The 14,997-nt window shown below is 51.2% G+C and overlaps 1 protein-coding gene across 2 annotated transcripts in view; it reads right to left on the bottom strand.

Annotated features, from left to right (window-relative positions):
• Nucleotides 1-14,997, bottom strand: part of Grk3 (G protein-coupled receptor kinase 3) — a 94,984-nt gene that overhangs the window by 13,736 nt on the left and 66,251 nt on the right. For both annotated transcript variants that reach the window (XM_036171806.1, XM_036171807.1), the window contains 4 exons: nucleotides 12,648-12,742; nucleotides 8,515-8,622; nucleotides 939-1,005; nucleotides 120-220 (listed from right to left, as the gene is read on the bottom strand). In XM_036171806.1, coding sequence (XP_036027699.1) covers nucleotides 120-220; nucleotides 939-1,005; nucleotides 8,515-8,622; nucleotides 12,648-12,742 — 371 coding nt within the window. The remainder of the gene's footprint in view (nucleotides 1-119; nucleotides 221-938; nucleotides 1,006-8,514; nucleotides 8,623-12,647; nucleotides 12,743-14,997) is intronic.

Here is a 14,997-nt window from a genome sequence, read left to right as displayed (position 1 = left end):
CCCGTGGGACCCCGCCCTGTGGGACTGACTCCGCCCCGTGGGACTGTGCCCCTGTGATTGACTCCGCCCCCTGTGGCTGACGCCATCCTAGGGAACTGACTACATGCAGGGTGGCCTACCCGCCTCCGCCGCAGCCCAGCCGCCGGCTCACGTCCCGCTGGAGCAAACCCTCCAGGAGGGACCTCAGTTCCGGGGAGAAGGCGTCCGGAAGCTGCACGTTCTGGGGAGAGAGGAGGCAGATTTCAAAGGCCCATCCCAAGACGGTGGCCTCACCCCCAAGCAGAGGCCAAGGCTGCTCCTTGGGGCAGAGCAGATCTAAAACTGAATTCATAACAGATTGACATTAACTCCGAACCCTGGAGTCCGCTTCCACTCATCTTTTTTTTTTTTTCTTTCAAAATTTCCCCTAGGAATGCTTTTATTTTCATGTATTTATTTCAACTATGCACATTTCATGTATATATAATAATAATAATAATATATAATAATATATATATATATATATATATATATATATGGTTTTGACCTGTCTTTATGTATTTTATATCCCTATCTATATATCAAGAACAAGTGTTCAAATGGACGTCAGTGCAGGTGAGCCACAGGGCCCACGTGGAGGTCAGAGGTCAGCCTTGGGTGACAGTCCTTGCCCTCTCTGCCTGATGTCTTTGTTTTTCTTTTTGCTGTGCACACCAAGGCAGAGGAGCAAGGCCTTCTGGGGATTTGCCTGTCCTCGCCAGTAATCTCATAGCAATACTGCTATGATAAATGCAGTAACTGCACCAGGCTTTCCTGTGGTGACTTCCGGGGCTCAGGTCTGTGGGGCCAGCTCTCTATCCACAGGTCCATCTCTCCAGCCCTGTGGCTCCTTCTGCTATTCCACAACACACTTCCCAAGTAGCAGAATGTAACAGGGAAACCATCCTTCATCAACTTACCACTGTTAGGGTCATGCGGTCGATCTCATGCTTGTCTTTGGTTTTATGCTGTCGGAAAGGGCTGTGGCTGTAGAGAGAAAACAGTTCTATTAAAGCGTGGCATTGCCTAACTCAGTATAGGCACGGACTAATATATGGGTAAAATGTAATACATAGATATTCAAAGATCATTAACATTCACCATTTCTGAAAACAAAACTTAACCACAGAACAGACTGGATCCTGAATGAGCTAGACATATCTCACTTGATCCTCGACGCAGTGACAAGCATCTCCAGTCAAAAGTCACCTGCAGGACACGGGCATCAGGCAGCCACGCTCCAGAAGGGATGTGTGCTGCAGTAGCTGCAACACAGACTTCTGCAGCCCAGCTCCTAAAACAGCCCGATGGCCTGTGTGGCTGCAACGCATCCCCATGGTGGTGACCGTGGATCAGCCTAGAAGCCAGGGTGCCCAGCCCGACACTGCCTTGGCGTCAAGGGCTGCACCAGGAGACCCCAGGAGGAGTCGGGAAAGCTGGGGTCCATGTGACCTGGCCGTTCACACAAACCTTCAGTGTCCACATCCAGACAGCAGACGGCGGCGGCAGACAATAGGTGTGAACAGGGCAGCCAGTTGTAAAGGACCAGGACCTGGCCACGCTTGGTAAGGCCTGAGAAGGACTGCTCTTCGCTGTGACACTCATTTAGTTCATATATTTCTTCTTCTTACTTTCCAAGCTATGATTCTCAAATAGAGTTACACCAGGACACTTTCAGCCATGTATATAATGTTACGGTGTTCTCCTCCCCCTCTGTCTCCCTGCTCCCCTTATCTCTCCCTTCTCCCTTTTCTCTCCCTGCCCCCTTCTCTCTCCCTGCCCCCTTCTCTCTCCCTGCCCCCTTCTCTCTCCCTGCCCCCTCTCTCTCCCTGCTCTCCTCTCTCCCTGCTCTCCCTCTCTCTCCCTGCCCCTTCTCTCCCTGCCCCTTCTCTCCCTGCCCCCTCTCTCTCCCTGCTCTCCTCTCCCTGCTCTCCCTCTCTCTCCCTGTTCCCCCTCTCTCCATGCTCCCCCCTTCTCTCTCCCTGCTCTCCTTCTCTCTCCCTGCTCTCCTTCTCTCCCCCTGCTCCCCTTCTCTCTCCCTGCCCCCTCTCTCTCTCCTTCTCTCTCCATGCTCCCCCTTCTCTCTCCCTGCTCCCCTTCTCTCTCCCCCTGCTCCCCTCCTCTCTCTCCCTGCTTCCCCTCCTCTCTCCCCCTGCTTCCCACTCTTCTTCCCTCTGCTCCACAGTTTCCACACTCTCCTGTAATCTACACACATATGATTTCATGTCTCTCTAAAGTCTGGGTTCACAAGGGACAGAACCCACTTGATGTTTGTCTTCCCAGGACTGATCAGTTTGCTTTATACGATTAGCTCCAGAGCCGCCATTTTACTACAAACAGCTTAACTTCATTTTCCTTTATGGCTGTGGTCTTCATCTATGCCTCCATGGGCAGACGCCCAGGCTGCTTCCATAGCCTAGCTGCTGAGCTCTACTGGGGTGAGCATGGGTCGTCAAGGGTCTGTGATGTGTTCATGAAAGTTTTACATAAACACGCGGGAATGCTATACAGTATCACTCACACACACACACACACACACACACACACAAGCGGAGGGGGCCTATGTAGCCCAGGCTAGCCCTGAACTCACTACAAACTCACTTCCATCCTCCCGTCTTTGGTTCCAGTGTGCTGGGATTTCACATGTGAGCCACATTTTTTTTTCTTTTTCCTTTTTCTTATCTTTGAAAGTCTGCAGAAGCTAGCTTTCAAAAGAAACTTTATCATTAAGTGGCATTTTGCATATGCAAATTAGAACTCGTGGCATATGGGTGTAATATGAGTTTGTTGAAGGGCTGGCTAGGACTGGGTTTCCTTTCAGAGAGGCATGTCTTTACGATGACCAAACCTGTTCACAAGGCATGTAAGAGAGAAGCTGAAGCAAGACATTCTGGGAAACATTCCAAGGCCCACTCTGCCGATTACAGAGGCATCATCAAGGCAACTCTAAAGGACTCCACCTGTCCTGGGTTGCCCCTTCCTGCTGCAAGGAAGTTTTTTCAGACTCCTTCCTTCTCCCTCCATACAAGAGAGGGCACCCCGGCGTGGTGGTGAACCGCCAAGGCAATCGCCATCTCCTAAAAAGCACTAATTTGAACAAAAAATTCAAACAAGGCAAACTGGCACTAACCAAGGATGGGCGATAGTCTTTAAATAGATTTGATTGGAAATATTCCTTTCACCTTGTTTCCAAGGAGAAGGAGCGTGCAATTACTGTGCTCAAAGCCAGGCAGGGTGGTGCATCTGCAAGGGAGACGGAAGAGCAGAGGACCCAGGGTTCACAGCCAGCCTCAGCTATGCAGGAATTCCAGACAAGCATAGACTGCGCGAGACACCATCAAATAAATACATAAAGTAATAGAAACCCAAAACATTGTGCTCTGAACCACCGAGCTTCTGCTTGGACAGCCCTCTGTGTACACATCCACAGAAATGTCAGCGTGCTGAGGTCCGGGCAGATGGATGCCAAGTCACCACCAGTCCCTCCGTTTGCCACCCTGCTGCTGCCCCCACCCTCCCTGTGTTCCTTACAGTTTACGGGGTTGGAGAGGACCTTGGACTTAAGTGTACACTCACAGTGGACTCCATTCCGTCCTTGATCTCTGTGGTGTGTGGAGGCGGGGCTTCTAAAGGTGTGGTCCGGAGGGCTCTAACCCAGGAAGGGATTAGGGCTGTTATTTGGGAGGGGGGGTGGGGTCAGAAAGGTGAGTCTGGCTTCCAGTTCTGCATGTTCCCTCTACAACTCTCATAGTTCCCTGGCCAGGTCCTGTAACAACACTGCAGGAAGTCCCTCAAGCTGCTGACTGAACGCCTGGCTTCCAGGACCACGAGCTCAAATAAATTCTGCCCGTTATCAACCACCTGGTTGGCACGATTCTGTTTCAGCTGTGCAAAATAGTCAGAGAGACAGCTGGGCAGCAGTGGTGGCGCACACCTTTAATCCCAGCACTCCAGAGGCAGAGCCAGACAGATCTCTGTGAGTTCGAGGCCAGCCTGGTCTACAGAGCAAGATCCAGGACAGACACCAAAGCTACACAGAGAAACGCTGTCTCAAAAAACAAAAACAAAAACATAGTCAGAGAGGATGGGAGAGAGCCCCATGTCCTCCCTACAACACCCCTCCATCTGTTCCTAGGGCCATAGGCCCCTTTCACAAGTTCAGTGAGTTCATAGCTGACCCAGCAAGGCATCATGGGAAACGACTTTCCAGCTCTTCTACCCTGGGCCGTCTTGTCGGGAACACTTGAGCGCTCACGTGCTGCCAAATGGAGCCTTGATTACTCTTTGTGAACCAAGTCTGGGATTTGGCTTTCTATTTTGGAAAATGTTTAAAAAGAACAAAAAAAGACCCCTCAGATAGTAACATCTCCATTTTGAGCAGGACAAGTGGCACTCACAGCCCACGTGATGGCAGCTGTCCCCATGCAGGCTCCGTAAATAGGTGCCCAGGTCCCGGCTGTCATCAGCACAGAGTGCAGAGACCCGCTCTCGCCAGCGCCAGCACTGGGTGGCTTTTGACTACAGCAAGTCCACATGCTGCTTGGAAAAACACGGCACTCTTAATTAGAGAGTGCAAGGCTGAGCACATTCCCCCTACACCTGCTAGGAAACTGAGGAAGCCCACACACTCCTACGTTAGACATGTCAAATCCACAGGGTTGACACGGAGCCCAAACCAATGCGACATGTGATTAAACACTCTCACGGCTTAATTTTAGAAGGCAAGAAAAATGGTGTGTCACGTCAAATATGCCTTTGGAGTTTGAGCCAATTACTGCGAAATATCAATAAAAGGCCCCCTTTCCCTCTATGGCACAAACCCCAGGGGCACTTAACCCTGCCCCCAGGCCTCTAGCCAGGCGCTATCCTGATGGAAGATGTATGTGGGGGAGGGGCCATCCCCAGAGGGAGAGTTCTTGATTCCCATAATTGTTGGGGGGGGGGGTGTCTCCTATGCACTTAGATACTTGCGTAGTGCCCATATACCCTAAGCTATGACAACCAAAACAGTCCCCAGGGCGCGCTGAGTGCCTCTGGAAATTGAAGTTGTTGATTGTGCGGCTGCAGCTGCCCTAGAATGGGATGGGACGGGAATGGGCTACCCCCTAGAAATGCAGCATGCCTCCAGGCCCAAGCTCTGCCCACCCAGTGTCCTGCTTCACCCCACTTCACTTCTCAAAGAAGAGCAGTTTCTGGGGCCTCTGGACCACAAGTGACTTGTTCACAAGACACAAAGCAACCCCGAGTGGCATGTACTCCTGTCTACAGCTTGGGAAGGAAGGCCCCCTGCCTAGTTCCTCCTCGTTTAAAAAAAAAATCCCCTCATTTTTATTTTATGCATACGGGTGTTTGCCTGCCATGTTTCTGTGCACCATGTGCCCGTGGTGCTGGCAGAGGCCAGAGCAGGAGCCGGAGTCCCTGGAACTGGAGTTCCAGATGGCTGTGAGCTGCTGTGTGAGTGCTGGGAATCAACCCTGGGTCTTCTGAAGAGCAGAGAGCGCCCTTCGCCCCTGAGCCATCTCTCCTGTCTCAGTTCCTCCTTCTGAAGACCTGCCTTGGGGCCTCGCTCATGAAAGGCCTCTGTGACCCTTGGTTCCACCCAAGGCACTGCTGACTACACCCTCCCAAGAGTAATGGGATGTCCCTGCACTGTCTCTGCTGAGTCTATGGTGCTGATGTGTCCCCACATCCTCTCGAGCTGCAGCTCGGGCACGTCTCTGTCACTCTGACACCATACACCGCTTCTAAAACCATCTTACTGCAGGTTACATGGCCCTGTCATCCCTTTGTTTAAAAACCCTCCGTCCCGGACACCAGGAAACAAGGCCATGCTCCACAGCACACATGGAGGAGGCCCTCCCAAGTCTCCATTGCTTCTTCTAACACACCGTATCTGAGACACTAATTACCACTCACGGGCCCCCATGGTGAGCTGCACCTGTCCCCATATCTTCTCCATCCTGAGAGCTCCATCTCCCGCACAAAGTCACCCCAACTCAGCCAAGCCAGAAGTGGGTCTTCCATGTCTCTGCTTCCAGCTCCCGGTCCTCTGGGGAGCCTCCCCTTCTCCTGCCATCCTTCTCCCTCCTCCCATAGCTCCCCTCCTCCTCCTCTCAGGCCAAGGCTCTCATGTGCTTTAAGTACTCAATAAATGTTTACTGAGCTTAAATCACCGGAGTCCGAACTCATTTCCTGTTCTTTGCTCGCTGGTGCTTTTGATGCTCCCTGGAAGGGCTTTTGAGTAAGCACAGGAGAGAGACCTGGACCACCGTGGGGAAGATACATCAAAGTCCATCTGCCACACAGGCCAAGACTCCTTCTCCCAGGCTCAGGCAGTCAGCAGACAGTGACTGGGAACTGGCCCTGGAGAAGGTCTAACACTCCTTTGGGCAGCTAGAGGCTTACATGGCCATAAATATAAAACAAACTCTTAGGTGACATGTCTCTCTCTCTGTCTCTGTCTCTGTCTCTCTCTGTCTCTCTCTGTCTCTCTCTCTCTCTCTCTCTCTCTCTCTCACACACACACACACACACACACACACACACACACACACATACACATACACGCATGCAGAGGCATGCATGTGGGATGTGGGGAGGTGTGTAGGTCAGAGGACAGCTTGCAGGAGTTGGTTCTCTCCTTCCACAGTGTTGGGCCCAGGGATTGAACTCAGGCCCTCAGGCTTGGTGACAGGTGTCTTTACCTGCTGAACCCTCTTCACCAGGCCAATCTCTTCCCTCCTGAAGCAGCCCTTCCATGAGGCCCTTTTTAAGGGCTGCGATCAGGCATTTTGGCCACCTGGGCTGTGCCCACTTTCTGGCTTCCAGCTCTCTCTCACCTCTCTTTCCACAACGGTCCCTGGGACCATCCTCAGGGGCCTTCAGGTCTGTGACAAAAACCCTCTTGCCACAGGAGATGAAGGACTTCGCCAAGGACTTTCTATTTTTCCCTTTCAGAAGGACTCAGAGGGTGAGCTGCAGCTGCGTACAAGCTAAACTCATTCCGTGAGGGGCAAGTCACAGCTGCCGAGGACCGAAGTGATAATTAGACAAGCTCTTCCTGATTTTTCAGACACACAGTCATGTGACTGCAGACCCTCTCCAGACATCGAGCATGGACTGTTTTTTACCAACAGCTAGGGATGACAGGGAAGAGGCGAATGGCGCCTTCCCAGACCTGCACCGTTTCCCTGGGGTACTTTATTGATGACTCTTATATCGGACAGTTTGGCTGTTGTCTCCAGGGACCAGAGGGACTCCTGGGTGTCTCCCTGGACCTTCAATCACTGCCATGGGGACAGAAGGGAGTCTCCCCGGGAAATGGCTTCTTCTGGCTCACCCTGCATAAACTCTATAATCAGGTCAACTAGTCTGCCAACAGGAATGAAGGGCGCCTGGGCTCCACCAACATGGTACTGGTAATGTGATTACGGAATAACAGACCCGACTTTCTTAGCGGTAATATCATTTTAGATCCCCAGGGAATACAATGGGCCCAGCAGAATTGGATTACAGAAGCATCAACGATGTAGTGAGTTGCACTTGGAGCCATGTTTGGGGGCACTGTGGAGTTCAACGGCTTTTCAAATGCACTAAACAAAATGTATGAGTTTTCCCAGGGGTGCGGTGAACCCTCAGCAGGCTGTGGGCACAGGCTACTGAACAACTGGGAAGAGGGAAATCTAGGAATAGGAAGTGGGGACAGGGGCCTGCCTTAGAGCTTTGCAGTGAGAATGAAAGATACAGCTGGATTCCCCTAGAGTCAAGCTCCCGGGTAAAACCAGTGGAAACATCTAGAAAGTCTCAGAAGGTGTCATCCGTCAACAATCCAGTATGAGAACACATCTTGGGGCACACTCCCTTGCTGCCCAACTCAGCATCTCTGTAGCTTAGCATACAGTCAAGTAGAAAGGTCATCTTCAGAGACACAGCTTTAGCAGGCTCACAGAGAAAGGCCAACTTTTCAGGTGGGGTTACTTTGCCCTGTCCTCACCCATACACCCCAGAATTCTCCAGATGCTTGATGCTCAGGAATCATGAGAAGGCATTTGTAAAGGGGGCGGGCACCACCTTCTCCAACCATCCACATTTTAATACTTTTGCCTAGTCCCAGAACATGGCCTACTGTGGAAATTTGGTTTGCTATATTTAGTCTTATTTTACCTTAGTCCTAAGTTAAGGTTCATGGGACCTACGATGTGGGACAGAAATACAAAACCACAAAGCTTTCATCTCTGAACCCTTGGGACAGATGCTGACCTGAGGGAAATAGGTGGAGCCACAGTGGTGGTCATCATCTGCAGCAGTGTGGCTTAAAGGCCACTGTGTGATTTAACATGACGTCAAGGTAGTAACGTGTAAGTATTCTTCCCACCCCCGTGCTGAGAACTCAGGGCCTCCTGTACAGGAGGCAAGTCCCCCGACACTGAACGGACCTCAGCCCAGGAAGCTCCATTTGACCCAAGTACTCCCAGGACAGGACAGAGTTCCACTCACCCTCGCAGGAGCTTGAAGAGCATACAGCCCAGGGAGAACCAGTCAGCGCTGCTGTCATAAGATGTCCCCTTCTGCAACACCTCGGGAGCCATGTACCCATGGGTGCCCCTGGGGAGGGAAGGGAGGTGGTCACCGGAGTGTGCTCGCTCTGGCGTAAGGGGGATGCCCATGTTGAGTGGGCAGTGGCTGAGCATGGAGGAGGAAAGAGCATGCACCAGGGCCTGAGCATGCGCCTGTGCTGAGTGCCCCACAGAAGATGGTCATAAATTCACATCACTGAGTTCACACGGGAAGGGAAATAGGGTGGGAGCATGGCGGAGGTGTCTGTCACCCCACTGACCTCCAGGATTGATTCAACTGATCTGGCTGGGTAGGTGAATGTCTGTGAAGGCACAAGAGTACATACACTGTGCCCCAAGATGGGCCTGAGGGACCCGGGGGATTTTCTACGACACCATCAAAAAGAGCCTTGGGAAAGCCTTCATCTACAGCCTTTCTGTCTCTCACTGGCTTCTGTCAATGAGAGGATGAAGAGCTGAAGGGAAGCAGGTGTGGCCAAGGCTCAGCCCCACAAGGCTCAAGAGTTGAACTGAACCTACACAGGGCAGGAGGTGGGATTCAAATCATGCCTTCCTTAGGGTAAGTGCTGCTGACTTGCTGACATACACTGAGGATCTACTTAGAAATCCCTGGTCAATAAGGATCATGGAGGAGGCTTGAAGGAGCCGCATAATACATGATATGGGTACTGGTAGATAGTGGAAGGCCTGGCTTTCTGCAAGGTGCCAGCATAAGATCAAAACAGCCATGCCAGGAACAGAGGAGACCTCTGCCAGGGCTTCTAAAATACTTCCTACAGGAAGACTGAACTCCAGGGAGAGATGATCTACATTGCAGGCTAATGCAGCACCAGGGACTGTCAAGGCAGGAACTCAGGACTCTCCAGATGCACTGTGTGGACCGGAGCAAGAACAGTGCTTACTGGTCACTCAAGGCCTGGAGAAAATGTTTCACTTTATTTAAATAGCACTGCTGGCCCAATGGCTGGGATGGCACAGGCTGAGGACTCCAGCCTTACGTTATCTGTCTCTTGTTGGGGTGAGAAAATGCCTAATGTAACAGCCTACCAGGAAGACTTATTCAACTGTGTCATAGTTTCAGTGTGTAGTCCTGGGCCCCATGGGTTGGGAGCCTATGGTGAGGTATAGCATAGAGGCAGGAACAGGCCGCAGAGACCACTCAGCTCGCAGCTGATAGGAAGCAGGAAGCGCCACATGCCTGTGTTCTCTCTCTATCCCACCCAGGTCCCTAGCATATGGATTGCGGCTACCATATTCAGAGTGACTCTGCTCTCCTAATTAACCCTCTGGAAACACCCTCGCAGACACACCTGCTGGGCTTTCCCAATCTCAATACAGTCATGGTGATATGCAAATGTAACCATTACAAGGATGGTTGGTTCCTATCCTAACTTACTCCTAAAAACGCTGTGGTGATATATTGTGTACCCCAATAAAGCTTACCAGAGGATCAGAGGACAGAGCCAGCCACTAGATTAGACATAGAGGTCAGGCATTGGTGGCACACACCCTTAACCCTATCACTCAGGAGGCAGAGACCCATCTGGATCTCTGTGAGTTCAAGGCCACACTGGGCTACATGAGAGAAACAGAGCTAGGCAGTGGTGGCACACACCTTTAATCCCAGCACTTGGGATCTCATGTCTTTGCTTGGGAAGCACACATGCCTTTAATCCCAGGAAGTAATATGGCAGGACAGAGAAAGGAATATAAGGCGTGAGGAAACAGGAACTCGCTCTCTTGAGGCTGAGGATTTAGTAGAGGTAAGCTAGTGGCTGGCTGTTTTGCTTCTCCAATCTTTCAGCTTTCACCCTGATATCTGGCTCTGGGTCTTTTTTATTAAAAGACCTTCTAAGATTCGGACAACAAATGCTGGATGTTGCATGGATGGCAGCTTCTGACTGGCTGGTGGAGAGGGCCTTGCCTGGAAGCCCTGTGAGGGACTGTTGGGTGCTCTCCATGACTTGAACCACAATCTGGGAGTGGAGGGACATCCTCCAGGAGAAATGAAACAAGCTGATGTAGACGGTTCTGCAGGTACAGAGGAGCTGCCCAGGACCATCACTGCATACACTCTGTGCATTTATCTGTGTAAGGTGGTGCCAGCATTTAAACCAGGAGTCCGCCCGACTTCTCAGTCCAATCTCTTAGCCAGCCAGTGTCAACTGTCCACATGGATCTGGAACACCTGGGAAGCAAGCCTCTAGGCACATGTGGGAGGGATTGCTCACTCCTGGGCACACCTGTGATTGAACTGGGAAAATCCACACTAAAAGTGGGCAGCACCATTCCCTCCACTCGGGTCCGGGCTGTACAAAGAGGATAAAGTGAGCTGAGCATGGGCTGTTCCTCTGACTGGATGTGATGTGCCCAGCTGCCTCAGGTCCCACAGCTAGGCCACCCCTGCCTCGATGCTTTATAACCTGGGATTACAAACCAATAAGCCCTTCCTCCCTTACCTTGCTATTGTCAGGGTATTTTATCACAGCTATAGGAAAGGAAGCTTAGACACCGTTCAATAGATACAGTTCTTCCCAAGACAGGCAGAAGAGTCCTCCATTTGGAGCTGATGCGACTCTCAGGACCAAGGCGGCCAGGCTAGTGGGATAAACCATGCCACACCACAGAGATAAGATTCTGGGCAGATGAATTCTTATAAACACTCCTACTCTTGTTTAGTTATGACTTTGGTAAACTGAAGACACCAAAGCACACCAGAGAGGGGTGGCATTAAGAATCCAAAAGCATCTCTTGAAAATGGCCAAGGAGCAAGCAGCCTGGGAGAAGTGTGGGCAGCCCACACTCCAGCAGAACATGGATGCTTCAGGGTCCCATTCCACCTTCCGAGCAAAGAGCAATCTACTTATAGAAACCATGTGTACGATCCACATTTCAACACGGGACTGGGGCTTTCAAAGGCAGTTTTGATTGAATATAGGCCTCACAGAGCACTGCAAATCCACCCCTTTGGTTCTAGTTACACAAAAGAAGAGTCTGTAGTTCATTTTCCACACAGACACATGGGTACTTATCTCCAGGACCACTCCTCAGCAGAGAGAACATTTGCACAGAGGGATAGTAAAATGTAACTGTAAAAGATTCGGTGCTAAGAATGAGAAATTTTAATATTTAGTGTCCGTGTGTGCGTGTGTATAGGGGACATACTCAGGCCACGGCTCGTGCATGGAGGTCCCAGGACAACTTATGGGAGTCAGTTCTCTCCTCCCATCATGGGGGTCCTGAGATTGAACTCAGGTAGTCAGGCTATGCAGCAACAGCTTTATCTGCTGAGCCCTTCCCGGGCCCAGAAGGAGACAGTCTAGAAGGCAAAGTGGGGTTTAGGGGTGTGGCTCACTGGGACACTCTTCTTACTGCTTCTCTGGAGCTGGGGCAAGGCTTTTACCTAGAGCGGCCTCAGGCCAGGTCACCTGCACTTAGCATGGCACCACTAAATGCAGCTCTGAGTCCTCAGAGGCAGCTAAGGGCCACGGGCTCAAGAGGCATTTCTCTGTGGCAACCAGCTCACCTTCCTGAGTCTAGGGGCGTGACCCCTTTTAAACGCCGGAACTGTAAGGAAGTAGATGGATGGTTCCCAGCAGTTCCTGATTTCTCAGAAGTACAGGAGATGGAGATGAGAAGTCTGCTCTGAACCCTCCCTGGGGCATTCTGGGCAGCCGTCCCATGCCTCTCTAGGGCATGGGCTCTGTCACATACTCTGGCAATGGGGTAAAAGGATGTATTAGCTCTACTTTACAGAAGAGGCTGAAGAGGTGAGCCGACTGGCTCAGTTTCACAGGCAGCATGACCTCAGCTTCCTGCGCACCAGCCGATTCCCAAGCAGGGTCAGGCCCCCAGCAGCCATGCCTGTCCCCACCAACAGTGACAGGGAGCACTTCTGATACACAGGGAGCACTCCCACCACCTTGACACTGAGCATAACGGAGAAAATCCCAGCTGATGAGGGAGCGGAGGGGCACTAGCAGCCTGGTGCTGCTGCCTGAACCCAGGTGCCATGGTGCAGAAATGCAGCAATGCAGCGGACAAGCTACTCACACGCTGGCATGAGGTTTCTTTTTGGAGAAATCACAGGCGAGGCCAAGATCAGATATCCTCACATGCCCGTATTCATCCAGGAGGATGTTCGCAGGCTGAAAGAAAAAGAAGTTCAAGAGCCCCCAAGAAATCACTGGAGCTCCATGTGACCGCCACAGGGTGCATCCTATATCATCATTTCATCATGGCCGACACAATCTCTTTACAGTGCCTCTCTGTCATCATCTCTTCATGGCCGACATGACCTCACAGGGTACACTCTCTGTCATCATTTAATCATGGCCAACATGACCTCACAGGGTGCATCCTATGCCATCATCTCATCATGGCTGACATGACCTCACAGGATGCATCCTATGCCATCATCTCATCATGGCTGACATGATCTCTTACAGTGCCTCTCTGTCATCATCTCTTCATGGCCGACATGACCTCACAGGGTGGATCCTATGTCATCATCTCTTCATGGCCGACATGACCTCACAGGGTGGATCCTATGTCATCATCTCTTCATGGCCGACATGACCTCACAGGGTACACCCTCTGTCATCATTTAATCATGGCCAACATGACCTCACAGGATGCATCCTATGCCATCATCTCATCATGGCTGACATGACCTCACAGGATGCATCCTATGCCATCATCTCATCATGGCTGACATGACCTCACAGGGTGCACCCCCTGTCATCACTGGGAACTCTGTTCTCAAATCAAGGCAGCAGGACAATAAATGTACCACCACTCTGCTGACTTCAGGGGGAAGGGGCTGTGAGAGAGGCAAAGGGGCCCCTCCCCACCAGAGAGAGACACCCAACGTTGGGGGAGGGAGCAGGAAGGTCCCCACCAAGGAACTGAAAGCATGTCCTTCCCATTACTCCAAGAGCTTCAGTGTAGCCAGCATGGGCATCCTAGCCATGGGGAGCAGGGCCACCATCCATGGACCACAAGGTTATAGATAGGAAGGCATCTTGTAGAGATGTGTAACTGCTGACCTGAGGGCTGGAAGCATCCCAAAGCATCGTGACAGTTCTAACGAAGGGCCATCACTGATGAGGGCCCTACCAAAGGGCCGAACTGGAGTCTGGCCCTGACTCTGATGTGACTGGGACGTTTCCATCCAGATTAGACTTGGACAGAGCAGTCACAGAAACAAAGACCTCCCCCTCAATGCACCCAACTAGTCACCTCTGCCGAGAAACACCTATTGTTTTGCCTAAAATAAGAATAATGGCAAGCTCTTACCACAGTGAAACCTGATTAGTCAGTCATGAGTGACTAGGACTAAACTCGAATAGGAATTAAAGAACACCATTGCCTACTAAACAGCTTGGAAAACAAAAACAGAGAGAGACAGGTGAAAGCCATTCAAGGCTTTAAATTAAGACAAAGGGCAGCAGCTCCGTGAGCAGTCAGCGTGTGTCAGGGTGTATCTAGTTCCTCATAAAATTCATGAACAACTAACATGCCATGAGCCCACCAGCATCTGGTTATTTCTAGCTCAATAAAAAAAAAATTATCTTGTCTCCTGTATGCGCACATACTAGATGGAAGTGCGAGGCAAACACTTCCTCTAGGCGTTTTCTGATCCTGTCAGTAAACTGTCAGGCCTACCGATTTACCTCTCCTCGCTACTTACACATTGCACACACGTCTATAGTCTGTTAGGGTCTCCGTCCTTAATGAGTTTGTCTGTCTGTTTGTTTGTTTGTTTGTTTGTTTGTTTTTGTCAACTTGACACGAGCTAGAGTCTTCTGGGAAGAGAGAACAATCATCGAGAAAAATGCCTTCATAAGATCAGGCTGTGGGCAAGTCTGTAGGGCCTTAATCAGCAATGGATAGGGGAGGGCCCAGCCCACTGTGAGTGGCGCCATCCACAGGCTGGTGGTCCTGGGTTCTATAAGAAAGCAGGCTGAGCAAGCCATGGGAACAAGCCAGTGAACAGCTCACCTCCCCGGCCTCTGCATCAGCTCCTGCCTCTAGGTCCCTTGCCCTCCTTGAATTCCTGTCCTGACTTCCTTGCATGATGGACTACAAACTATAAAATGAAATAAACCCTTTCTTCCCTGCGTTGGTTTTGGCCATGATGGTTTACCACAGAAATAGAATCCCTAGATACGGCCATCCCTTTTATCTTCTCTGTCTGCATCACACACAGATGGCGTCACCATGGACACATCCACCACCCCTCCTTCATGGAGACCCCAGCACCAAGCACAGCTCCAGAGCAAGAAGTCACAGCTCATTTTCATTGCCTGTCAGCCCAGCGAGGAGTTTCCAGGAAGTTCTACAGGCCAAACGGAAACCCATAACGCACCCCTCTCCATCCAACCGGCCTTGTCCCACGAGA

This window comes from Onychomys torridus, chromosome 22 (genome assembly GCF_903995425.1).
Source record: "Onychomys torridus chromosome 22, mOncTor1.1, whole genome shotgun sequence".
NCBI classification, from domain to species: Eukaryota; Metazoa; Chordata; class Mammalia; order Rodentia; family Cricetidae; genus Onychomys; species Onychomys torridus.
This window is presented reverse-complemented; position numbering and strand designations above follow the sequence as displayed.